The 26,067-nt window shown below is 41.1% G+C and overlaps 1 protein-coding gene across 9 annotated transcripts in view; it reads left to right on the forward strand.

The window, feature by feature from the left end:
- The window catches only part of DENND5A (DENN domain containing 5A), a 114,465-nt gene that overhangs the window by 43,360 nt on the left and 45,038 nt on the right, over positions 1–26,067 (forward strand). For 5 of the 9 annotated variants that reach the window (XM_053286621.1, XM_053286619.1, XM_053286616.1 and 2 more), the window contains 6 exons: positions 4,207–4,524; positions 7,672–7,887; positions 10,756–10,990; positions 11,419–11,569; positions 22,369–22,462; positions 24,774–24,905. In XM_053286621.1, the coding sequence (XP_053142596.1) occupies positions 4,207–4,524; positions 7,672–7,887; positions 10,756–10,990; positions 11,419–11,569; positions 22,369–22,462; positions 24,774–24,905 (1,146 nt within the window). Of the gene's footprint in view, positions 1–4,206; positions 4,525–7,671; positions 7,888–10,755; positions 10,991–11,418; positions 11,570–22,368; positions 22,463–24,107; positions 24,216–24,773; positions 24,906–26,067 lie in introns of all 9 variants that reach the window. The other 4 variants (XM_053286613.1, XM_053286615.1, XM_053286617.1 and 1 more) reach the window with 1 other exon arrangement.

Here is a 26,067-nt window from a genome sequence, read left to right on the forward strand (position 1 = left end):
TTCTGCCCCAATATGCCCCAATATGCCCCAAAGATATGAAATTTTCAGAAATTTACCAAAAATCAGCCCTTTGCCCAATCCCCCTGAAATTGGGGTGGTAGCCTGCACCCATTAGGCACTACCACCCCACCCCAATCCTTTTGCCCATATCCCATGCTATGCCCCCGAACTGCCCCAAAGTCACTAAAACTTTAAAAATTCACCAAAAATCAGCCCTTTGCCCAATCCCCCTGAAATTGGGGTGGTAGACTCTACCCATTGGGCACTACCATCCCACCCCAAAATTTTGCCCCTGGGCCCCTTTTTACCCCCCCGAATCGATTCGGATTCGGATTAAATCCGAATCCGAACCAAATCAAGGGTGATTCGGGTGACCCAGATTCGGGCACAAAACAGAACAGGGGTGATTCGGTTCGGGTCCGAGCCAAATCACCCGAAATCCCAAATTGCACATCCCTACTAAGCACACACACAGAGAAGAAGCAGGAGGCGGAGTGTGGATTCTATGATAGCATATTAGAGTGGATTGATGGTGTCTCATTGAAAATCTCATTTGCTATCATAGAATCCACACTCAATACCTCAGAAACAAGAGAACCCTGTACCCATGGGGGTGCCCCTACCAGAGATCCCTGTACCCCATGGGTTAGAAACCCATGGGGGTGGTTGGCACCCTATGTGCACTACACCACCACTTGCTCTGGGCCACCCCAGCACCCCCATGTGCACTTATAGGGCTGCTGAAAGCTCCATTATAACTTATGAGGAAAAACCTTAAAGACGCGTAAACTTCAAAAATCACTTAAAAATCACCTCTTTGCCCAATTCCTTTCAAATAATTCTGATAGCTTCCTTGCCCACCCTAGGAACTACCACCCACCACACTGCACTCTACGACACCCCTTTCCCCCCGACGTGAAGCTATACATTTGCTGCAATCCTAATTATTCTCTATGAGGAATTCAAAAACACTTAACAATTCACCAATAATCAGAGGAGTGTCCAATTGCCTTGAGATTTTTTGGGTGGTAGGCACCCATGCCTGTCTACCACCCACCCTGCTTTTGTGCTCCTAGGTCCTCCACAACAGGGGATATGGACTGGTTCGGGTCCCATTATACTCAATGAGAAAAATAATTAAAAATATTTCAAATATTCATAAAAAATCATAGGGGTGTCTGATTGCTTCAGGGTTTGCATGGTTGTTGGCACCCATGAGTGCTCCACAATAAGAAATAATGGCCTGGTTCGGGTCCCATTATATCCTATGAGAGAAAAATAAAAATATTTTTCAAAAATTCATAAAAAATCGTACGAGTGTCCGATTGCTTTGGGGTTTGGGTGACAGGTACCCCTGGGTGCCAGCTACCATCTGACCAATTTTCAGCTTTCTGAACCGATCCGAACCAGTCCGAACCGGTTCGAAACAAACCACCCCCAGTTCAGTTCGGATTCGAACCGAACCAGGGGTGGTTCGGTTCGATCCGAACCTCTGAACCGGTTCGCACATCCCTACTGGGGGCCTGTGTTCTTTGAACCTTTTCGCTCAATTATAGCTACGCCCCTGCTTGGACAACTTGATCAGACTAGTGGCATAAAATGATGTTTGTCCTGGATTTGGGGTAAACTGGGGCATATCTAGGGGAGAGGGGGGCCTGTGTTCACCCATCTCTCTGGCTGCTTCTCGGAGTGAGGGAGATAATGAAGAAAATAGGGAGGGGTGGAGTTGAGTGCCCCAGGTTCTTTGAACCCATACACTCAATTATAGCTACACTGCTGGAGGAAAAGGTGCCATCTTGTTTTGGGAATCAACCCAGTGGATGTGGGTTTTGTTTGTAGGGCAGGGATGCTTGATTTCTGTAATTCTCTCAACTGCATGTTGCGGTAAGGAAGGAAATCAACAATTCTTACATGTCTATCAAGTGCCCTTTTGGGAAATGCAGATTGTTTTTCCTTCCTATGTTTCAAGTAGAGCTGAAAGGAAAGAAATGTGTTTATCTGCTTTTAATCCATTGTGACCAAAATGCTATAACATTTGTACTAGGCAGTATAATCTGACACTTAACAGAAGGTCGAAAAAACATCACTTAATCTTACAAGGTAGTTCAACAGTTATGCCATTTTCAGATTCACTTATACAAATTTGCAGCTTTGTATTGGTTGCTATGCCTAAAATTTCTAGGTGCAGTACAACAGGGGTGTCAAATCCCCAGCTTGCAGGCTGGATCCGGCATGCAGAGCTCCTTCCTCCAACCCCATAGCCTCTGACTCCCTGACACGGGCAAGCAGGTCCTTCCTTTCCCCTGTGCTTTGCCATGCCAAGCCTCTCTTTCCTTTCCCCTTCCCCTTCCTTTTCCTCCTCCTGCCACGTGGCACACCGATGGAAATAGCATGTGGCAGGGGAAAGATGTATTGTGCCTTCCCTGCACTGTGTCGTAGACAAGCCGCTCCTTGCCACCACAGTGAGCCTTTCCTTCCTTCCCACTTCCCACTGTGCAACATGCCAACAACGTGTTTAGGGGGAAGGTGAACTGAACCTTCTCCTGCTGTGCCAAGCCTCACCTCTCTTCTCCAAAGAAGTGAATGGAGAGTGGAGGGTAATGTGGTGCGTGGGGAGAAGAGGGGTTCTGCATTTATTGGGCATGATGTTGTTTTGGAGTTATTGAGATGATTATTGAGTGTTAAAAAATCTATTGAGAACAATAGTTAAAATATGATATATTCAGATTTCCCCCCCTGAAAAATAGAAAAAAATATTTTCTTTGAGCATACAGGTGAAACTCAGAAAATTAGAATATCGTGCAAAAGTCCATTAATTTCAGTAATGCAAATTAAAAGGTGAAACTGATATATGAGACAGACGCATTACATGCAAAGCGAGATAAGTCAAGCCTTAATTTGTTATAATTGTGATGATCATGGCGTACAGCTCATGAAAACCCCAAATCCACAATCTCAGAAAATTAGAATATTACATGGAACCAAGAAGACAAGGATTGAAGAATAGAACAATATCGGACCTCTGAAAAGTATACAGTGTACTGTGCTTGATTGGCCAGCAAACTCGCCTGACCAGACCCCATAGAGAATCTATGGGGCATTGCCAAGAGAAGGATGAGAGACATGAGACCAAACAATGCAGAATTGCTGAAGGCCGCTAATGAAGCATCCTGGTCTTCCATAATACCTCATCAGTGCCACAGGCTGATAGCATCCATGCCACACCGCATTGAGGCAGTAATTGCTGCAAAAGGGGCCCAAACCAAGTACTGAATACATATGCATGCTTATACTTTTCAGAGGTCCGATATTGTTCTATTCTTCAATCCTTGTCTTTGTGGTTCCATGTAATATTCTAATTTTCTGACATTGTGGATTTGGGGTTTTCATGAGCTGTACGCCATGATCATCACAATTATAACAAATTAAGGCTTGACTTATCTCGCTTTGCATGTAATGCGTCTGTCTCATATATCAGTTTCACCTTTTAATTTGCATTACTGAAATTAATGGACTTTTGCACAATATTCTAATTTTCCGAGTTTCACCTGTATTCGAGAGTAAAATGTTATACATTCAGCTAATTTAAGTGCCAGAATTGTTCATGCAAAATTTGGTATCTGTAGGTAACTGGGAAATATGATATTCAGAATTTTTTCAAAGAGCTTGATTTTTTAAAAAGTTCTCACAAAGCCTATTCTGGTGTAAAAAGTAGTGCATCCAGCTAATTTAAATGGCAGGGCACGGAAGGGAGGAAGAAAGGAAGAGAGTGTGTGAGAGAGAGGATGGAGAAAGAGGAAGACAGAAGGCAGCATAAGGCAGGTCCTAAGCAGGCGCGAGGCAACAGAAGGTGGGTGCGAGGCAGGTGCAAGGCAACAGAAGGCGGCACGAGGCTATGTGAGGCCCCCCTGTAGGTGCATCGGAATAAAATATTACGCACAATCTCTCTAGAAGTTTTAATTCCACTCATGATTATTTATTTTTCATTTATATTCTGCCTTTCCTCCAAAGAGTTCAGTGCTGTATATCCTCACAAAAACCCTATGAGATAGGTTAGTCTGAGAGACAAGTGACTGGACTGAAGCCACTAGTGAGTTTAATGGTTGAATGGGAAATTGAACCCATGTCTCCTTGTTCCTTGTCTGGCACTTTCACTGCTACACCACACTGATTAATTTTACTATGTTTTCTAACTTTAATTTCCAGGCAAATTTGTGTTTTGTGGACATAGACAACCACTATGTTGAGTTGCCAGAAGACTTGCCTCAATTTCCGAATAAACTTGAATTCATTCAGGAAGTCTCTGAGGTCCTTATGGCTTTTGGGATTCCACCTGAGGGAAACTTGCATTGTAGTGAAAGTGCCTCTAAGATGAAGAGCCTCAGGACATGTGACATAGTCTCTGATAAGAGAAATGGGAACATAGCAGGATCACCTTTAAATTCTTATGAACTGTTGAAAGAAAATGAGACCATAGCAAGACTTCAGGCACTTGTCAAAAGAACCGGTGTGAGCCTAGAAAAGGTAAGTAACATGTTACTCATGGGGAGCTTTCTAACTGGACAGGCAAATTACTGATACCAGATTGTGTTTGAATTTTAGTCTGAATTGGCATTACTACTGAATTCTAATTTTGGTTTTGAAGTATGCAAACCCATAAATCTGTGCAATTTGGAGAAAGTTTTGCTTGCTACAGATATAATATTTATTTCCTGAAGGTTGCAAGCAGGTGACCACATTTTCACAGCTATAATGTTTCCAGATTTTCATCCAGTTTTTTTGTTTAACATTTGTAGGTGCTCCAGTAAAGACAATCAAGTCTTTAATAACTGTTGCTTAAATTGTGACATCAAAAGTGTGCGGCTTTTTATTACATTTATTAGCCCATCTTTTTTATTTTCTACTTATTCCACTGTTTGAACTGTAGTCCACTTTACTCCTCTTCTACATGGTTTATTCCTGCTTGTGTGGTTCGGAATATTTTTGTTGTATTAGCTTGTGAGGAATAATTACAACCTATATGGGAATTGTAATGATAAGCTTTAGATACTGAAAAGCCTTTACTATATATACTCCTCCTCTTTATTGTCCTGTTTTGTTTTTGTTTTTAATGCTAGAAGCTTGAGAAAGTACAAATTGACTTTTATTAGAGAATGTTTAGTATATGGTTTACAAAAGCAATACAGCAGTGAATAGAATTTCCCGATAAAACATGACCACGTACTAAAGAATGTGTGGTTGCAATGATAGAGAGAATATAGCATTGTACGCGAGTTCCTATGGGTTTGGGTGAAGTCCGGTTAAAAGAGTTCAGTGAGAGGAATGTCCAAAAGGTCCAGATCCCGACTAACTTGTGTGTGGCTGGCAGGGCCATGCCAGTCTTCTTCTGCCAATCGCAGCCTCTGGGCATGAGTCCTCGATGGTGGAGGGTCTTCTCCAGGTCCAGGGGATCCTCCAGGGGTGTTGTCAGCACGGGTTCCTGGCGTAATCAGCTGCTGTGCTGGCATGGTTCATTTAACATGTAAATATGCCACAGACCATGTTCCCGAAGTGGGAGGTTACATACATATGTGCAGGTCAAAATGGCCATAAGAAAACAGGTGTCCATCTGAGTTAGTCACAAGCTTCAAGGCATTGCCAATGTATGCAAGTCCTCCTTCGGTTCCACATGTATGTGAATCTGGACAGAGTCCAGGGTAGAGTCCAAGCCAGAAGAGCAGGGGAACCCATTCTCAGCTTGTGGGCGGGAGGTGGCACATCATACAGGATGTCTTCTGGGGGTTTTCAGGTGATCTGGCATCCTCTTGCAGGGAGAAAAAACCTCACTGGGCTTGTCCGCAACTCTGGTGGAGCTCCTCCCTACCAGGGTAGCATGGAGTGTGTGATGGCTCCCCCCCCCCGCCATGGGCGTAGCAGAACAAGCCATATGTGGCTCCCCTTCTCTGGGTTTTAGGAGGGCAAGCTGTTTCTCTGTGGGATGTGGTGGCTTGCCCCCTGTGGGCATAGTGGGGCAAGCCATATGTGGCTCCCCTCCTCTGGGTTTAAGGAGGGCGAGCGGTCCCTTTGTTAGCAAAGTATGTTTTCTCTCTTTTTATTTTTGGAGTAGCAAAAGCAAATGCTTTTTGGAAAACAAAACGTATGATCTTGCATCATTGTGAAATGTATTATTCTAAAACACAGTGAACAAAGACCTTCTTTGTATCCAGTGCAGTTCTCCCAAATCTGAATATAATAAATGATACTGTGATGTCCCAGATCCTCTAGAAACTTTTAGTTAATGAGTTATGAATTCCCCTTACCCCCAGTACTATACGGTTGCCATTCTACTGCCAATGAATAGGACAGTTTACACGCTTGTCAGTTGAGTAGGACAAGCATCCATCTTCAGGAATTGTAAGTGCTCCCAAATTTTGATTGTGTGCTTGTAAAAATCTAGGTAGGTGGAAATGATCATCTGTGAGACAAGCTGGGTAGGATGGTGCTGTCCTCCCCAGCACCTATATCCAGCATTTTAATGAGGTTGGAGGAAAGCTGTCCTGCCCAGTTCAAGGCTCACAGATGATCACTTCCCCTTCCTCTACTTAGGTTTTTACAAACACATGATCAAAAATGGATAGTGTGCACAACTTCTGAAGCTGGGTAGGATGCTTGTCCTACATAATTTGCATTTGTGTGAATTGGCCTGATATGTTAGTCACCATTGTAAAGTAGTGTTTGAGCAGGTCTGCTGCCTGATCTTAGGCATGAAGATGTTTTTTGGTCAAGAATATTGAGAGGATGAGTAGATTTTAACTACTTGTTCATAAATATTATTGCTAATCAAAAAGAGTTTCACTTGAAACATATCAGGAATAAAATATAATTTGTCTTCTCCTGGATTTGGGGTTCTCATGAGCTGTACGCCATGATCATCACAATTATAACAAATTAAGGCTTGACTTATCTCGCTTTGCATGTAATGCGTCTATCTCATATATCAGTTTCACCTTTTAATTTGCATTACTGAAATTAATGAACTTTTGCACGATATTCTAATTTTTCGAGTTTCACCTGTACTATTGACTCACTTTGTATTCTTCTGAAGTGTTGAGGGGAGGCAGTTGTTACATCTGGGATAACATCTCCTTCTAGCTATAGACAGGGCCAGAATGGAAAGGATACCGAGGGAAAAGCTTCCAGGCCTGGTCTGGGTAGCAAGTTCTGATGTTAAGTGCACTAAAAAAATACCCCAATCATTTCTAGATGCCTCAGTAGTACATCTTACTAGCTTATTAATTACTAGGGCATGTTGCTCCTCATGGGACCACTGTCCATTCATTAAAGGAGTGATTGGCTCTGCAAATCTTGGAATGCAGTTCTCTCTCTAGAGAATATGTGCAGGGCAGCTATGTGGGTAACCATACAACCTTTAAAGCCATCATAAAATAGGAAGTGTTACCACAAATATGATGACTGTGTCCCTCTGTCTCATTTGAGAATGGGAATGTATAGGAAACCAAAGTTTTTTCCTTTCTGTTTGGTGATATGACAACATAGCACCATTCTGCATCAGATCTCATAATTCTAGCAGATGCTTGTTATTGACATGGCCCAGGTCTGACAACTTTAATTATCTCATACATTTCTTTTTTCAAATGTGGAACTGCTATATTAGCTTCTCTTTTCTTGCAGCTTGAAATTCGGGAGGAGACTGGTAGCAAGAAAGATCTCAAAGTACAATGTGATGAAGAAGAGTTCAAGGTTTACCAGCTCAACATTCAAGTACGGGAAGTTTTTGCTAATTGTTTCACTCAGATGTTTGCGGATTATGAAGTATTTGTTATTCAGCCCAGTCAAGACAAAGAATCATGGTTTACGAACAGGGAGCAGATGCAGAACTTTGATAAAGTGAGTATGAAAATGGAGACTATGGAGGGGAGAAGGGAATTCATGCACGAGAAGAGAGGATGAAGGGAGGGAGATTTTTATAAATTTTTATTTTATTTTACTTTATTTTTATTTTATATTATTTATTATTGTTCAATTTTATACCACCTTTCATAAGGCATCCTGAAGTGGTTTACAAAAAGTTAAAATACAATAACATTTCATTAAAATCCCATTTAAAAACTTGAAATTAGTTAAACAGCAAAAACCATAAAACACTACAAAACAAACAAAAAAACAACCACCATAAAAAAGACAAACAGAAGCAGGAGAGCTGAAAGACCACAGATCACAGAAGGTTCCCAGTCTTTCAGCGAATACTTCAAACTGTAGAGGCCAGGAATTTGTTGTTTGAACTGATCCAGAGAAAATGTGAGTATTTTGTGAAGTAGCCCATAATACCCAAAACACAAACAACACTAGTTTTGGCTATATAGGGCTACTTTACAAGATGTACCATAATTGAGACCAAGATCATTAATTGCCAGTAGAATATCTCATTATTATTAACTGACTAAAGAGTTTAATGGACAGTGTGACTCGGACATTGCAATTTATTTTAACAATCAACATATTATATGTGTAAACATGTTCTAATACTTAGAGGATATTCTCATTGACATATCTTCCCTAATTTGCCGCTTGGAGGTGGTAATGGGCTGAATGAGGGATAATAAACGGAAGTTGAATCCAAATAAGACGAAAATACTGATTGTGGGGGGTTGGGACCTGAGAGATAGTTTAGTTTTGCCTGTTGTGGATGGGGTTACACTCCCCCTGAAAGATCAGGTATGTAGCTTGGGAGTGCTCCTGGACCCAAAGCTCTCCTTGGTTTCTCAGGTTGAGGCGGTGGCCAGGAGTGCTTTTCATCAGCTTTGGCTGATATGTCAGTTACGTCCATTTCTAGAGGTGAATTACCTTAAAACAGTGGTACATATGCTGGTAACTTCCAGACTTGACTACTGGAATGTGCTCTACGTGGGGCTGCCTTTGTATGTAGTCCAGAAACTACAATTGATATAGAATGCAGCAGCCAGATTGGTCTCTGGGACACCAAGGGACCATATAACGTTGGTTTTGAAAGAACTGCACTGGCTGCCAGTATGTTTCTGGGTGAAATACAAAGTGCTAGTTATTACCTATAAAGCCCTTAACAACTTGGAACAAGGTTATTTAAGAGGGTGCCTCCTTTGTAATTAACCCTCCCGCCTTTTACTATCTTCTGGAGAGGTCCGGTTATGGTTGCCACCAGCTCATCTGGTGGCGTCTCAGGACCGGGCTTTCTCTGTGGCTGCGCCCCAGGGCTTTGGAATATGCTCCCTGCTGAAATAAGAGCATCTCCTTCTCTGTCTGTTTTCAGGAAGTCCCTCAAGACTTTCCTGTTCTCTCAAGCTTTTAATTAGAATTTTAACAATTAATTTGTTTTATATTGTTTTTATCGTGTTTTATGTATTTTAATCTGTGATTTTAATGTTGGGATTTGTATACCACCTAGAGATTTACATATCAGGCGGTATAAAAATATGATAAATAAAATAAATAAATTGTTAGAGATTGATAGGCACCCCTTCTTTTAGACAGTTGCGTCTGATAATCTTGTCTGAGACTGGAATTAAAATGCACTTCATAAACATACTAATGTGTACTGTACTTGCAATTTATTTGTTTGTTACATTTATATCCTACTCTTCCTCCAAGGAGCCCAGAGCGGTGTACTACATACTTAAGTTTCTCCTCACAACAACCATGTGAAGTAGGTTAGGCTGAGGGAGAAGTGACTGGCCAGCAAGTATGGTGGCTTTTGCTTGGTCAAAACCCATACTAAATAAGGTCAAGGGGAAAAGACCCAGAGTAGCTATTTTTGTCTTGATAGTCCAAATCTAGCCAGATTGATAATCATCGCGTGGGGTTAGGGGGGCAAGACCAACTGGGCAAAAGGATAGTGTGAGCTGGTAGCAGAGGATGGCCATCCACACCCTAACCTGCAGCTTGATCAGGCCTGTCTCCAGGTGCAGAGTGGCATTGGAGACATATCTTGGTACTTGGAGCGCTGCCTGAAGGAATTTAGATTATACAAGTTCCAGAGTTGCAAAATATGGGAAGGGGCCCAGTTGGGTACCATAAAGGAACTGAGCTAGCAGCTTGACTGCGAACAGTTCAACAGCCACGGGCACATAATGGCCTCCTCTTGTCTGCAGGAATTTGAGAATGGCAGAGGAGCTTCTCTGAGCATTTAGAGCCACATGTTCCCCATGAGCTTTCCTAGAGCCACCAGACTGTAGATATTTAAACTTGCCCCACTGTGGTGGAGCCACCCTCTCCTATCTTTTCCACACTTCCAATATTACTTAAGATTTTTACATCTTTGAAGATGAGTGAAATTGTTACTTGTTTAGGAGCTACTGTTTATTTCCTTGTCTGGAAATTGTAGGAAGCAATATTGTTGGTTGTACAATGCCAATCTTTAGTTAATATGTATGTTTGCAAGACTTAGATTCTAAGTTGATCCAACACTTCTGCTTGGTGCCTAAAGTGGGAGGGGCTCCATTGCCCATTGTCTGCCTCACTGCTAAGTCTATCCAGAACAACTTACTTACTTTTGCAAATAAATTAATATGAAGATTTTCCTAGCCAAAAATAAAAATAAAAATCCATAGAATATATCTGATTCAAAATGGAGTGTATGTTAAAATAGATTATACAATAATTTTAAAAATAGTAAAATAGACAATAATTTTGAATGGTTCTATAAGTAATTGAAAATCTTCAACATATACTCCTTCAGATGCTATTTAACTTGGGAAAACACTTTTTCTTTTATTTCACTAGGCATCGTTCTTATCTGACCAGCCTGAGCCTTATTTGCCTTTCCTCTCGAGATTTTTGGAGACACAGATGTTTGCTTCTTTTATCGACAACAAGATCATGTGCCATGATGATGATGATAAAGACCCTATTTTGAAAGTGTTTGATTCTAGAGTGGATAAAATTAGACAGTTAAATGTTCGAACACCAACTCTGCGCACATCTATGTATCAAAAGTGTATTACTTTCAATGAGGCTGGTAAGAGCTACAAAAATGCTTTTTAAAGGGGCTGTAGTTGTGTCTGCTAATAAAGCTGATCAAGCACAAACACATGCAGTGGAACTTCTGAGAAACTGCATCATTCAAATGGTCAATGACAAATTATACAACTGAGGGGAGGGGTTCACATGGAAAGATGGATGTTTTCCTGTTACCGTGAAGGGCAGTGCCGGAACAACAAATTTAACAAGTCAATTCCACATAATATATCCACAATAAGAGTTCTGGGTTTCTTCTATTCCTCTGGCACTCTTAGGAAGGATAAACTTTTCTGACCATAGTGAGGGAAATCCTCCTGTCTTGTCTGATAGGCACAGGATTGCCCCCAGCTTTTAAAATTTTATTTCACAACTTGAGGCCATTCTGTCACAATAATATGTTTGTGTAATGGTCTTGTTTTTCTACAGAGAAAGCTATAGAGTTAAGACTGGCAAAAATAGATCACACTGCAATCCATCCTCACTTACTGGATATGAAGATTGGACAAGGAAAATATGAACCTGGATTTTTCCCTAAGCTTCAATCTGATGTACTTTCTACAGGACCAGCAAGCAATAAGTAAGTAAAATGTCTGGAAGATTCTACATAGTTCTAGGGAACTATGTCCCTTTTGAATTCATCATTGGTAGTCATAACTCCAGGATATGGTCTATTGTCATGGCTTCAGTGGATCATTTGGAATTAAATTTTAAAAACCCTCATACATTCTGAGTATCGTATGAAGGCAGCATATGTACTCAAGCTTATGACTGTACATGCAACATTCTGTCCTTACTAGAGTGATTGATTGATTGGATTGTTCAATTTATCTACCACTTTTCATTAAAGTAATCTCAAAGCAGTTTACAATATAATTAAAACAATACATAATTAAAACACAAAGGTACAGATAATATAAATATAAAAATAATATATCTATTTAAATATGTAATAACCCATTAAAAACAATAATACATAAACCATAAAGCCGCAGTAGTAAAAACAATACTTCCATTTAAAAGCCTGGGTGAAGAGCCACATCTTTACTTTTTTCCTAAAAACTCTCAAGGAGACTGAGAATCAGTTGGCAACCAGGAGAGCATTCCAAAGCCTGGGGCAATGACTGAGAAGGCTCTGTCCTGCATGTTCAACACTGAGCCTCTCTCACTGTGCGCACACAGAGCAGAGCCCCCTCCGATGATCTTGTCAACTGGGCAGAAACCCTGGAGAGCAGGCGGTCCTTCAGGTATCCAGGGCCTAAACATTAAGGGCTTTAATGGTCAAAACCAGCACTTTGAATTGTACCCAGAAACAAATTGGTAGCCAGTACAGCTCTTTCAGAGTGGTTGTAATGTGATCCCAGCGTGCAGCTCCAGATGTTGTTGTTGTTGTTGTTGATGATGATGATGATGATAATTTTCTATTTCTTTTTCTTCTATTCTGCTATCACACAGCAATACCAGGTGATAGCAGAATGGGGGGGGGGGGAGAGAAATAGAAAAAACAACAAAATATAAAGATCCACAAATTGAAATTGAAAGGCTGTGGCAGAAGAAGACCAAAATAATCCCAGTGGTAATTGGCCCCCTAGGTGCAATTCCAAAACACCTTGAAGAGCACCTCAACACCATAGGGGCCACATAAATCACCATCAGCCAGTTACAAAAAGCAACTTTACTGGGAACAGTCTATATTCTGTGACGATATCTATAATAATAACAGCAACTATATTGATAATAAAATTCAGCCATCCAGGTCCTATGGAAGGACTCAATGTCTGGATAAAACAAACCAGTCAATAAAACCTGTCTGACTGTGTTAATAATAATAATAATAATAATAATAATAATAAATAAATTCCCCCAGAGAGGCACTACCTTGGCGTGGTTGTGGGGCATGCGTGCTCTGAGGAAGGTGAGAGCTATGCCAGAGGTCCAACCATATTGGACAGGTCTCACCAGAGCAGCCAGACGAAGAGTGCCTCTCCCATCAACAATATGGTGAGACATAACTTTAATAAATCTATACCAGATCGGTCGTCGCCTGGGTCAGCAAGGACTGCGCCAGGTGCTGGAGTCCCTGGACATCTGGTGGCAAATGGGTAACAGGACTCAGGATCTTCAGTTGAGCAACCAGGGCTGGAGTCTGCAAGGTTACTGGAAGAAACATCGCTTAACCGAAAAAAATATACGAAAAATGCCAACAAGGAAATAATGATCTGCTATTACAAGTCTAGTCCAACTAGAAGAGGTTATTTAAAAAGAATGTACCAAATTTGGAAAGAGAAGCATCCAGATACAGAAATAGGCTAGCAGACCAGAGAAGATTCATAATAAGAAATAAAGTATTCACAGAAGTTGAGCTGGAAGAACTGCAAAGAGCAACACAGGCTCAAGATATGGAAGAAGAATTACCACCAACTGAAGAAGTTGCTCAGGCGCAGGTGGAGGAGGTGTTGGAAATAGAGGATGCCACTGTGGCTGAACTGTTCCAAAATCAAAAGCAGGCAACCTTCCCTTTGCCTTCACCTCAAAAACCCAAATGCCGTTTAACAGAAAAGCAACAAGAACTAAAGCAAAAAATAACTGAGCACATGAACCAAACAACCACCAGGGTTCGACTTCCAGCTCTAAAAACAGTTGCCAAAAAGCAACTTGCTCAGGCATTAAAAGATGTCAATGCTGCACTTGCAGAAATAACAACCAATAATTTTTAAGAAACAAACCAACTAATGTACAGTGCAGCAACAATAGCAACACAAGAGCTCGGATATAAGATCAATGGACCTGTCAAAAAAGAAAGCAGTATATCACCTACTGTAAATGGAAGATTAGATTAGAAAATAAAATCTCCAGGCTTAGATCAGATGCTAATAAATTGAAAGATATGAAAGATAAGAAGCTGAAGAATGAAAACACCAAACAGTATCTGATGCAAAAATACCACCTAGATTCAAGGAAAATTAGAGAAGTCCTGGAAATAATAAAGCAGCAAATAACAGCAGTGTCAAAGAAAATTAGCAGATACGAACCCAGAATTACACAACACAGGCAGAATCTCCAATTCCAATTGAATCAGAGATGTTTCTACCAAAGCATAGAAGGAGAAACTACAAGAAACGTAGAAACACAAAATAAAGAAGAAACAGTGCAATTCTGGGGGAAATTATGGGACAATCCAATAGACTATAATAAAAAAGCAGGCTGGGTGAAAGAGGTCGAAAAATGTAACCAACAAATGCAAGAGCTAATAATAACACCAGAATTAATAAGTGAAAGAGCAAAGAAAATTAAAAATTGGACTGCACCAGGCAACGATGAACTGCATGGCTTTTGGCTTAAACACCTACCAAGCCTTCATAAACAACTATCAAAACAGTTCAATCACATTTTGCAAGGAGGTGATATTGAACAATGGCGAACAACTGGGAAAACTCATCTCATCATGAAAGACCCAGCAAAAGGTGCAGTTCCAAGTAATTATAGACTGATAACCTGCCTGCCAACCATGTTCAGATTATTAACTGGAATAATAGCAGATGAAGTAATGCAACATTTATTAACTAACAAACAGCTTCCAGTTGAACAGAAAGGAAATTGCCCGAACACCAGAGGCACAAATGACGAGTTGCTGATTGACAAAATGATTTTAGAAAATTGCAAGAGAGAAGAAAAACCAATCTAAGTGTTGCATGGATTGACTACAAGAAAGCCTTTGACTCATTGCCTCACACATGGATACTAAAATGTTTAGAAACAACTGGTGTCAGCAAAAACATTCAGATTTTTATAAAAAAAGCAATGAGCATGTGGAGTACACAGTTAACAATCAATGGTGAGACATTTGGACAGGTTAGCATTAGAAGAGCCATTTTCCAAGGGGACTCACTATCCCCTCTGTTGTTTGTAATTGCCATGACCCCACTTTCACAAATACTAAACAAAACAGGCCTCGGATACCAAACATCTAAAACATCAAGTCAAAGCAACCATCTGCTGTACGTGGACGATCTGAAGTTGTATGGAAAGTCCCAGTCAGAAATCGAATCACTGCTAAACACTGTCTGTATATTCAGTAGTGATATAGCAATGGAGTTTGGACTAGACGAGTGTGTTGTATTAATAATGAACAGAGGGAAAATAAGAAAAACAGAAGGAATAGAACTGCCCAATGGAAGCAACATCAAGAACCTAGAAGAGAAAGAACATTACAAATACTTGGGCATTCTCCAGGCTGATAACATCACACACACTGAAGTTAAAAGAAAAATTGGAAGTGAATACATCAGGAGAGTTAGAAAAATCCTCAAGTCCAAACTCAATGGCGGGAACACCATACAAGCCATAAACACTTGGGCTATACCTGTTATCAGTAACACTGCAGGAATAATAGACTGGACCCAGGCAGATCTAGAGATGCTAGATTGTAAGACCAGGAGACCATCAATCTTGACCATCAATCATGTTCTACACCCCTGCAGTGATGTAAATAGGCTATACCTCCCTCGCAGCTCAGGTGGAAGAGGAATGCTGCAAGTCCATCAAACAGCAGAGGAGGAGAAAAGAGGCCTTGAAGAATATATAAGGGACAGTGAAGAAGATGCACTTAAAATGGTCAATAAGGAGAAACTATTCAACACCAATGATACAAAGCAGGCCTACAAGAAAGAACAAGTCAAGAACCGAGCAGAAAAATGGAAAAATAAGCCACTGCATGGTCAATACTTGCACAATATAAGTGGAAAATCAGACATCACCAACAGCTGGCAATGGCTTAAGAATGGCAACTTGAAGAAAGAAACAGAGGGTTTAATACTGGCTGCACAAGAACAGGCACTAAGAACAAATGCAATAAGAGCAAAAGTAGAAAAGTCCACAACAAACAGCAAGTGCCGCCTTTGTAAAGAAGCAGATGAAACAGTGTACCACCTAATCAGCTGTTGTAAAAGGATTGCACAGAGTGACTACAAACAAAGGCACGACAAGGTAGCAAGGATGATACACTGGAACATCTGCCAAAAATACAAGCTACCTGTAGCCAAAAATTGGTGGGACCATAAAATTGAAAAAGTTGTAGAAAATGAAGATGTAAAAATCTTATGGGACTTCCAACTACAAACAGACAAACATCTGCCACACAATACACCAGATTTAACTGTAGTCGAGAAGAGAGAAAAACAAGTTAAAATAATCGATATAGCAATACCAGGGGATAGCAGAATAGAAGAAAAAAATAGAAAAAAAATCACAAAATACAAAGATTTACGAATTGAAATTGAAAGGCTGTGGCAGAAAAAGACAAAATAATCCCAGTGGTAATTCACACCCTAGGTGCAATTCCAAAACAACTTGAAGAGCAGCTCAACACCATAGGGGCCACAGAAATCACCATCAGCCAATTACAAAAAGCAATTTTACTGGGAAAAGCCTATATTTTGCGACTATATCTATAATAACCAACAGTATTGATGATAAAATTCAGCCATCCCAGGTCCTTGGGAAGGACTCGATGTCTGGATAAAACAAACCAGTCAATAACACCTGTCTGCCTGTGTAAACAAGGAATAATAATATTAATAATAATTTTGCACACTAGTTGCAGTTTCCAAATATTCTTCAAGGGCAACCCCATGTAGTTAGCTTCTGAAACTGCAGACAAAAGGAAAAAATATAAATAAAGCACACGATTCATTTTCTTTTCTCTGATAGTTCATTTTTTGTTAAGATTGATCTTGTATCACTGTAATTTTCAAAAATAGTAGTAAAATGAATCTCATGCAGAGTTGACTTAGTACTTGCTTGTGGTTAAACCATATATGACATGCATCGTTGAAATTTCTTACTTTTAATCTCCATTTCCTATAGTCCGGAATGGACGCACATGCTCATATTTCAGTTTCTGAGGTAATCTACCTAAAGACAGTGCCTACGCATAATTTCACTGGGCCTATTGCCCCACGAAAGGCCTACTTAGCATCTTTTAGTTCCCTTTGAGGCTATTTAGCTTATTTCCATTCCCTTTGTTTAAGCTTCTTAAGTTAATGGCTGCCTGATTTGTACTTATAGCTACGCATGGCAGTATGGCGTATATGCAGATTATATAGAAGTGGCAAATGTCCTTCTGTCTATGCTTTTTAGTTACTGTCCTTAGGGTTCGTATCAGTTCTTCAAAGCCTAACTCATTTGCTCACTTATTTTCTGGGGCATATAAATCCTATCAGCAGCACTAACTCTCACTCTCTGGGAGGACTTCAGTGGACCTGATTATTAAGGTGCTTGTTTCTGCCTTCTACTGTCTTCCCCTGTCTGTGTATGGGAAATTACTATAGGAACTCTGGAACTTTTAGATCTGGGGTGTGATCCATTGAATCCATTAGAATGGGTTCTGTGCCTGTGCTGAAGATGTGGAGTACCACAGCTCCTCTCTGCGCTTGTACCCTGCCCCATATGGCCGTGTGGCTGTTTAAGGCAGGAGGAAGCACCAGCACTTTAGTTCCTTTGCGACCACAAAGTTCAATTCCTTTCAGTTCCTTGGTCACTACGGCTCCTCATTCTGGTTCCTTGCTTTTCTGAGTGAGTTCTTAAACAAAACAAACAAACAAAAAGGATTGATTTATCGGCTACTTTGATCTTTGGACTGTTTAAAACTACATTTTTGTGTATTTTGTGGACAAAGTGAGTTGAAAGATCAGACTGATATTTTGATTTTGAACAATGGAATGTGGACAACGACAATGGATGACCCTAAATGCTTGGAGAAAAAGGCAGAGAAAATGGTCAGGCGTTGCTCTTAAGTGTAAAGCGAAGCTACCCTTGCAAGACGACCATGACTTGTGTTTGCTTTGCCTGGGGGAAGCCCACAACACCTCCGCGTGTAAAATCTGCCAGTCTTTTTCGAAACAGATGTGACACAACTGGGAGTTCCGTCTGAGGGCTGCACTGTATGATGTTGTGTTAAGTTCCCGTGGTCTGTCTAAGGAGGGAACTGACTCAACTTCTAAAAGAGATGGCTCTAGGACTGTGACTTTGACCCAGTCTAAACCTTTGACACCTATATTTAAGCCTCCTAAGACACCAATGCAGCATGGAGACAAGATGGTGGATGCGTCAGAACGCACCAAAAAGAAGAAAAAAAACTGTTAGCATTGAAGGCTACTCCGTCAAGAACTTGAGCACAAGAAGTTATGTTTCTGTCAATACTGAGTGCCATCGATATCAGACCGCATCAACGCCTGAAAGATCGACACCAAAGCAGCCAGCCTTGACACCAGTGTTGTCATCAAAAGATCCTTCCTCTGCATCAGCAAGTGCTGTCCTTGTGCACTATTGTGGCATCTTCAACGTCGATGCAAGGTTTGCTGTCTCCACCCCTCTCAACACTGGGACCTTCAGCATCGAGACCACTATCTCCTCCAGTGCTTAGGTCAGCACCGATAATGAGAATGGTCTCCTTGTCCCCAGCATCGATGCCGTTGAAATCTCCTTCAACACTGAAGGCTGAAGGCGAGACAGTTGGCTTCGACACTGAACACCCCAGTGTTAACTAATACTGTGACTCCTCAATGCTGAACACCAGTTACTTTTGAGATTGAAGAAGAAGACTCACCCAAGATTGAGGAGGTGAGTGCTTTGGAATACAACATGGTGCAATCCTTGCTTTCTATGTTAGACTCCAATGCTACTACCCCTTCAACTTTTAGGGGGTTTCCATCTCCGGAAGAACAGGAAACGCATTCCATGCTTCCAGATACTGCCATTTCAACGTCAGCTCTTCAAAATCAACCAGTGCCCTATGCATTAACAGCTGCACAATTGGCCACGTCCACTAGCAGGCAGACCTGCAGATTCTCGCACTGCACTTCGACTGCTGTACAATCGAATATCTTCAATTAGTCTTTTACAGGATTGGCATATGACTATGATGAAAACAGATCATGGAGCTCTTCAGGGTTGCAGAAACAAAATCCTCTGACCAGAGCCTACTCTCAAGCTCTTCCAATGTGCACACTGGCTGTGAAGGATGCCCTCACTTTCACACCAGACAAAGCTCTGGTGACAGCAGCTGTAGCTACACAAACCCTGGCAGAATCTCCTCCCTCACCAAACCTGTACAGGTTGCAAAACAGACCCAAACCAAAGAAAAACAAGTTTTATCTGCAGCTATCTAGACAGAGCCTTGGGAGCCTGCGATTCCTAGGCCTCCAACACTTCCTTCACAGGAGCAACAGCCACATTCCTCCCCAGCACCTTCTGGTGAGAGTCACCGTGGTTCTTCTGATTTTGAATCAGACTGATGTGGATCTCCTACACAGGGGCTGCTATAGATACCCAGATGGGAAGAGCCTACTTAGCACAAGAAAGATTCCAGGCCATAGTGGATCTTGTAGATCAGTTTCAGTCCAGTCCAGTGCAGCGTGCAAGGCAGATTCAATGCCTCCTGGGACTTATGGCATCATGCAAGACGATAGTTTGGCATACACGCCTCAAAATGAGAAAATTGCAGTTATGGTTCATATCCATCTTCCGTCTGAATGTAGACAGCCCCCAGAAGTGGTTAGTAGTTCCAGAGCAAATCCTCTGGTCATTGGGTTGGTGGACTCATGCAGATAATCTACTGTGAGGATTCCTGTTTCAACAACAGTCTCCTTCAGTGTGGGTGATCACGGACACCTCACTGATAGGCTGGCGGGGAGATCATTGCAATGGCAGCATGGCCCAGGGACAGTGAAGTCGCCAACACAGACATTTCCACATCAATTTCCTGGATCTCTTGGCAGTATTTCAGGCCATGAAGGCCTTTCTACCTATGCTCAGAGGGAAAACTGTGCAGTTACAATTGGACAACACAACAGTACCTAAACATACAAGGGGGGGCGGTGTCAAGGTCTCTGCGCATGTTGAGCATACAAATATGGCACTGGTGCATCAGAAACAGCATCATTCCTTTGGCCATTCACATAAAGGGGACGGAGAATGTCCTGGCAGATGATCTGAGGAGTTTATTTACCAGGGAAGAGTGGCACGAGTGGGAACTGAACAACAAGTACTTGATTCCAATATTCAGAGCTTGGGGGTTCCAAAAAATAGACTTGTTTGTCACAGTTCTCAATGCCAAGTGCAAAAAGTTCTGCTCAAAGGCAGGCCACGACCAGTGCTCCCTCTAACAGGGATTCCCATACGTTCACTATAACTCCCAGAATCCCTAGCTGCAATGGCTTTTGCTTGGGGATTATGGGAGTTGTAGTCAACATCTGGGAATCCCTGTTAGAGGGAACACTGGCCATGACCCACAGTCTTTGAGGGATACGTTCCAGATGGACTGGTCTCAGCACTTATTGTACATGTGTCCTCCTCTACCACTTGTAGGGAGAGTGGTGGTGTGTCTTCTGGCCTGTCAAGCCACAAGCATTCTGATCACTCCATGGTGACCTCAGCAACCATGGTTTCCGCATCAACTCAAACTGTCCAACCACACATACAGGAGGCTTCCTTAGCACCAAGATCTTCTGTTACGAAAAAATGGTCAAGTGCTGCACCCAGAGGTGCCCACTCTACAACTGACAGCATGGAAGATAGGCTTCTAGATAAAATCTTACTTAACCAGAGGAAGCCTTCCACTAGGAGAAACTATGCTAGTAAATGGAAGAGGTTCACTTGCTATGCCGTCTCAAACAGCTTTCACCCTCAGAAAGCTACTGTCCACTGGGTCCTGCTATACCTAATCACGATAAAGATCTCCCTGCTTTCTAATGTCTCTATAAAGGTTCACTTAGCAGTGATCTCAGCTAGACACCCGGGATGGGATGGAAAGACAGTATTTTCCCACCCCAGCTGCAAGAGCTTTCTGAAAGGTCTCACCAATCTGTATTCTCCGGTTAGACAGCTGCTGGATCAGTGGAGTATATCCTTGGTCCTTTCGGCTCTGACAGACACACCATTTAGGCCCCTGGCTGCAGCTACTCTAAAGATGGTTTCTCTGAGGACTGTCTTCTTGGTTGCAATTATAACTGTCCACAGGGTGAGTGAACTTACAGCCCTGAGGATGGGTGTGCCTTATGCACCCTTCTACACAGATAAGGTGTTGCTACATCCTGACATTACCTTCCTACCTAAGCTTGTGACAGATTTTCACATAAACCAAGACATCGTGCTACCTACCCTCTTCAGCTCTCCAAGCACTGCTCTTGAAAAGGACCTGCATTGCCTGGATGTCTGAAAGGCTCTTCTATTCTACCTATCAAGAGTAAAGACTATCAGAAAGACAACAAAAATGGTTTGTATCCTACAAAGGAAGATCTTTGGGTCAGGCCTTCTCAAGGCAGAGGCTATCCTACTGGCTAGTAGAGCTAATCCTATTGACATATAAGTTACAAAAAGTACATCTGCCTAAGTCCATCAAGGCACATTCAACCAGAGCTTATGGTGCCTCAGTGGCTCATTTATCTGGCATATCATTTTGGGACCTTTGTAGGGTTGCAACCTGGTCCTTGGGACAGCCCTTCATGAAGCACCATGTCCTTGAGTTGCGTTCTGCAGCGGAAGCAAATTTGGGGAGAGGTGTTCTTAAAAGGGTGTTACAGTGACACTCCTGCTCCCTCTTCCTTTAGGAGCTGACTAAAAACCCATTCTAATGGATTCAATGGATCATGCCCCAGATAAACAGGTTGCTCACCTGTAACGGATGATCTCGTAGTGATCTGTTGACATTCATTAGACCCTCTCGAACCTCCCCTCTGCAATAGTGCTCAAGTCTTCTACATAGAACTCACCTATTGCTCCAAAGGTGTCCGACTGTTCCGGCGGTCTCCAAAAAACTGAAGTGCTGGCACTTCCTCCCGCCTTAAATAGCCACATGGTCATGTGGGGTGGGGTGTAAGTGCCGAGAGGAGCTGTGGTACTCCACACCGACAGGCTTCAGCGCAGGCGCAGAACCCATTCTAATGGATGTCAACAGATCACTATCAGATCATCAGTTACAGGTAAGCAACCTGTTTTTCTTGAGAGAGCATGTCACATTGGGTAGCCTACTTCCCTGTCTCTGAAACTACAAATCCTAGAGCTTCCCAGACAATCATTCTCTTTCTGTCTGAGGAGTGCTCAGACAAACAGCTCTATATATTCAGAATATTGCTGGTTTGGTTCCAGCAAATCTCACAATGCCTTGTGTATAAATATAGGGAAATAAGTTTGCGTAAACATTATAGATCAAGTGTAATCTACAATTTACTCTTATTTTTTTCCCTTATGGTAATGGGCATTTAGCCCAGGCTGGGCCAACTTCAATCTCCAGGCCCAAGTAAAGTGTCCAGGCCCAAATAAAGTGTGTTCCCCTCTCACTTGCTTGGCCTTTGCCTAAAGAATAAGCTTTTGATTTTCTAGATGGACCAAGCGAAATGCACCTGCACAATGGAGGCGGAAAGACAGACAGAAGCAGCACACAGAGCACCTTCGTCTGGACAATGATCAGAGAGAGGTGAAAACTGTTCTGTAACTATAGCCAGTTTTAATGACTTTCCTTCTTAGAGGATCCAGCATTGATTACCTGACGGCATGTGTAAGATGCATTTTTTCCACTCAAAATGACCCAGGTCTTAATCTAATATGAAATAGTAACTTCCTTGAGAAATCCAGAGCTATGTCAAATACAACCACTGAGGAACTTCACGAAGTGGCTAACTCACATATGGCCTATAAACAACCAGAGGTGGGGGGGTGGAATGTTTTCCCATTAACTATGAATGTGGAAGCCCCCTGACTTTGTTGTCTATAATTTTTTAGGGGTGTTCTCCATAAAGCAAGTTATCTTTGTGTCAAGTAAATCAAGAACTGCAAGTATCAGAATGTAGATCTTTAAACCTGGTCAGTGAATTAGTGCTCAGAGATGTATTGTTGCTGTTACTATATGTCAAGAGATTATTATTCACTGTGAAAGTACTCATAGGCCCAGAAACAGGATGGACAAAAGGAAGTACTTCTTCACATAATTCATAATTAATATATAGCATTCCCTGCCAGATTGATGGCTTTAAAAGGGGATTAGACAATTTCATGGAGGACAAGTCCATCAATGGCTACTAGTCATTAGCACTGCATGCTGTTTCTAGATTAAGAGGCAGTGTGCTTCTGAATACCCCTTGCAAGTGAACAATGGTTGGTGAGGGGTATGGCTTCATCTCTTGCTTGTGGGCTTCTCAGAGGCATCTGGCTGGCTGCTGTGGGCAACAAGATGCTAGATTAGATGGGCCTTTGGTCTGATCCAGCAGGACTCTTGTATTCTTATCACAGCTAGACTATGGTTCTGCAAAGCATCCTTAAGCCTCAGGCTTTCATGCTCCCCACTCTCCTTTGTGTCTGAGCAGAAGAAGGATTCTACTCCCAATCCTAATTTCAAACAAGCCAGGAATCACCATTGCATTCAAAGCTGACAAATACTCAAAACCAGAGTTTGAAAATAAGCTAGAAACATGAAACTGTGATTCACTCCCAGTTTCATATTCTGGCTTATTTCTAGACTCTAGTTTTGCCGACTTTGAATTTGACAGTTAACCCTGTCTTGTTAGAAACCAAGATCAGAAGTAAAATCCTTCCTCCCCTCGCATGTAAAGGGAAGAGAAGAATGCTCAAGCCTGAGGATCAGGGATGTTTCACAAGCACGTCTTTAATCCTGATTCTTTGTGTCATCTGAACTGGGCCACAGTGGTTCTGACTAACTCAGAATCCTGTAACAATAGAACACAAAAGTTACCGATATTTTCACTAATACCAATTTGGGGGGAAATTGTTATACAATCACTGGAAAGAAGTTGTCATTCTTTTTTGGGTATAGTAAAATCTGAGCTTTAAACTTCCAACTTTTATTCTTTATAAAATACTTTGTGTTGCATGTTGATGCATGTATTTTTTTCTTTTCTCTGTTTAAATTTTTGTTAATTTTAAATTGTGTTGCATCGTTATCTTTTATTTCTTTGGAAAGTCACATTATCTTACATGGCCTCTGCCCTGTTCTTGCATGAATGCTTAAAAAAAAAAAATCCTGCTTGCTTATTATGCTATCACCTAACATAAGCTGTTTGATTTGTGGTTTGTTTTTTGTTTTGCTATGTTTCCTGTCTCACCAGCACCTGGATTTTCCTTTGCCAGAGCTTCAGTTGCAATTATGTTTAGACTTGGACCAGCATGATTGGCCTTTCAGGCACTCTTTTAAATCTGTTTCAGAGCTTTACCTGGTATGTTGTGTATGTTTGTTTGTGTGTGTGTGTGTGTGTGTGTGTATCTATTTTATATTTTTAATATAAAATGGAAACATGGTCTATGTTGTTATGGTACTCAAATTAAGTATTGTATTTCAGAATTGGAAGAAGCTTTCCTTCTGCAAAGGTTGAAAAGTGCTTTATGTTCAGTTCACAAGCATTTTGTTCAGTATATACCCAGAATATCTGTGTTATTTCATATATTGGATATTGGCGTCAGTACAGGACTTATTTATTTGGGGAATATATTATTATTTGTGCAAAAATTCTTCAGTTTCTTATTGTACAATAACATTAACTTGGCTATTTAAAATTGAGATTGAATGCCAATGAAATTCAAGGATGTGAGTCCTCTGAGTTCTTGATACATCAAGAATACACTATTCTACGAGGTGAGAAGTTATCCTCAGGGTATGATGATGGCAAGAGAGGAAAATATCTATTTTCCTGGAATTCACCACTACTCCTATAACCATTCCTTCTTTTTAAAAAAGCTGTGCCTTTATATAAATTTGTGTTCCCATTTTTCTACAGAAATATATACAAGAAGCCCGGAATTTGGGGAGTACTATCCGGCAGCCCAAATTATCTAATCTTTCACCATCAGTAATTGCACAGACCAACTGGAAATTTGTTGAAGGTTTGCTGAAAGAATGCCGAAATAAGGTATTGTGCAGTTCTCTTATCATTCCAGCCTTTGCTGATGTTGTAGGTTGTAATATAAATTTTCCTTCCATTCCCCAGACCCAGGCTTGTGACATTTCAGATTGTACATCTTGCTAATGAAGAAGTTAAACCTTGAGAAGATTTGGAGAATTTCCATATTAGAACAATTGTGAAATGATTCTCTGTGTGTAGCATATATTTTGAATGGGAAAAATGAGCCAACGTGGTGTAGTGGTTAGAGTGCTGGACGAGGACCGGGGAGACCTGAGTTCAAATCCCCATTCAGCCATGAGACTTGCTGGGTGACTCTGGGCCAGTCATTTCTCTCTCAGCCTAACCTACTTCACAGGGTTGTTGTGAGGAGAAACTTAAGTATGTAGTACACCGCTCTGGGCTCTTTGGAAGAAGAGCAGGATATAAAATGTAAAATAAAATAAGATTAAATAAATAAATAAATGTGTTTTGTGTTAGTAGTTTGGAAGAAAATATGCTTTCCAGCTATGCAGCTTTTTGTCAGTCAGTTGTGCAGTTAACAGATATCAAATAATTAAGACTAAAGACATAGAAGTAATTAATAAACTATTAACAATAACATAAATATTTTGCATGTACCTATACAAATGTAGTTTTTAAGCAGCTCTTACATTAAAGAATTATGTTGACTTAACAGCAGGGTTAACCTTAAGTAGTGTGGTAATAGCCAGAGGAAGACAAATTGAGTTGTGTGAGCAAAATCATGCTTGCATTTCAGCTGAACACATTTGTTAGATCTCTTTAAAGACCCTTATAAATAAGAGGTGTCAAAATGATAGTAATAGTAAGAATAAATAGTCGGATCTACAAAGTGAGAGACTAGAAGGTAAATCTTAGAGATGACACATATATGTGTAGAAAAATGCTGGGGAGACAGAACTATCTCTGCATGAAAAGTGGTTAACTAAAATGTTTACTTCCTGAAAAATCATTAACTAAGATGTTTTACTAAAGATGTCAAAGACCTCTGTAAAAATTAAGCATTAGGATGAAATTTTAGCACATTCTGTTTCTGCAGCTGCTGTTATATAGCTCTAGTATTTCACACAAATGTACAGGAATAGCTGCTAAGTGTATTAGAAATTGTTTCATTTACCCTGGGGCCTTTGGAAGAAATTACTTTGCAGTG

The sequence above is a fragment of the Hemicordylus capensis genome, chromosome 1 (assembly GCF_027244095.1).
Source record: "Hemicordylus capensis ecotype Gifberg chromosome 1, rHemCap1.1.pri, whole genome shotgun sequence".
In the NCBI taxonomy this organism is placed as follows: domain Eukaryota; kingdom Metazoa; phylum Chordata; class Lepidosauria; order Squamata; family Cordylidae; genus Hemicordylus; species Hemicordylus capensis.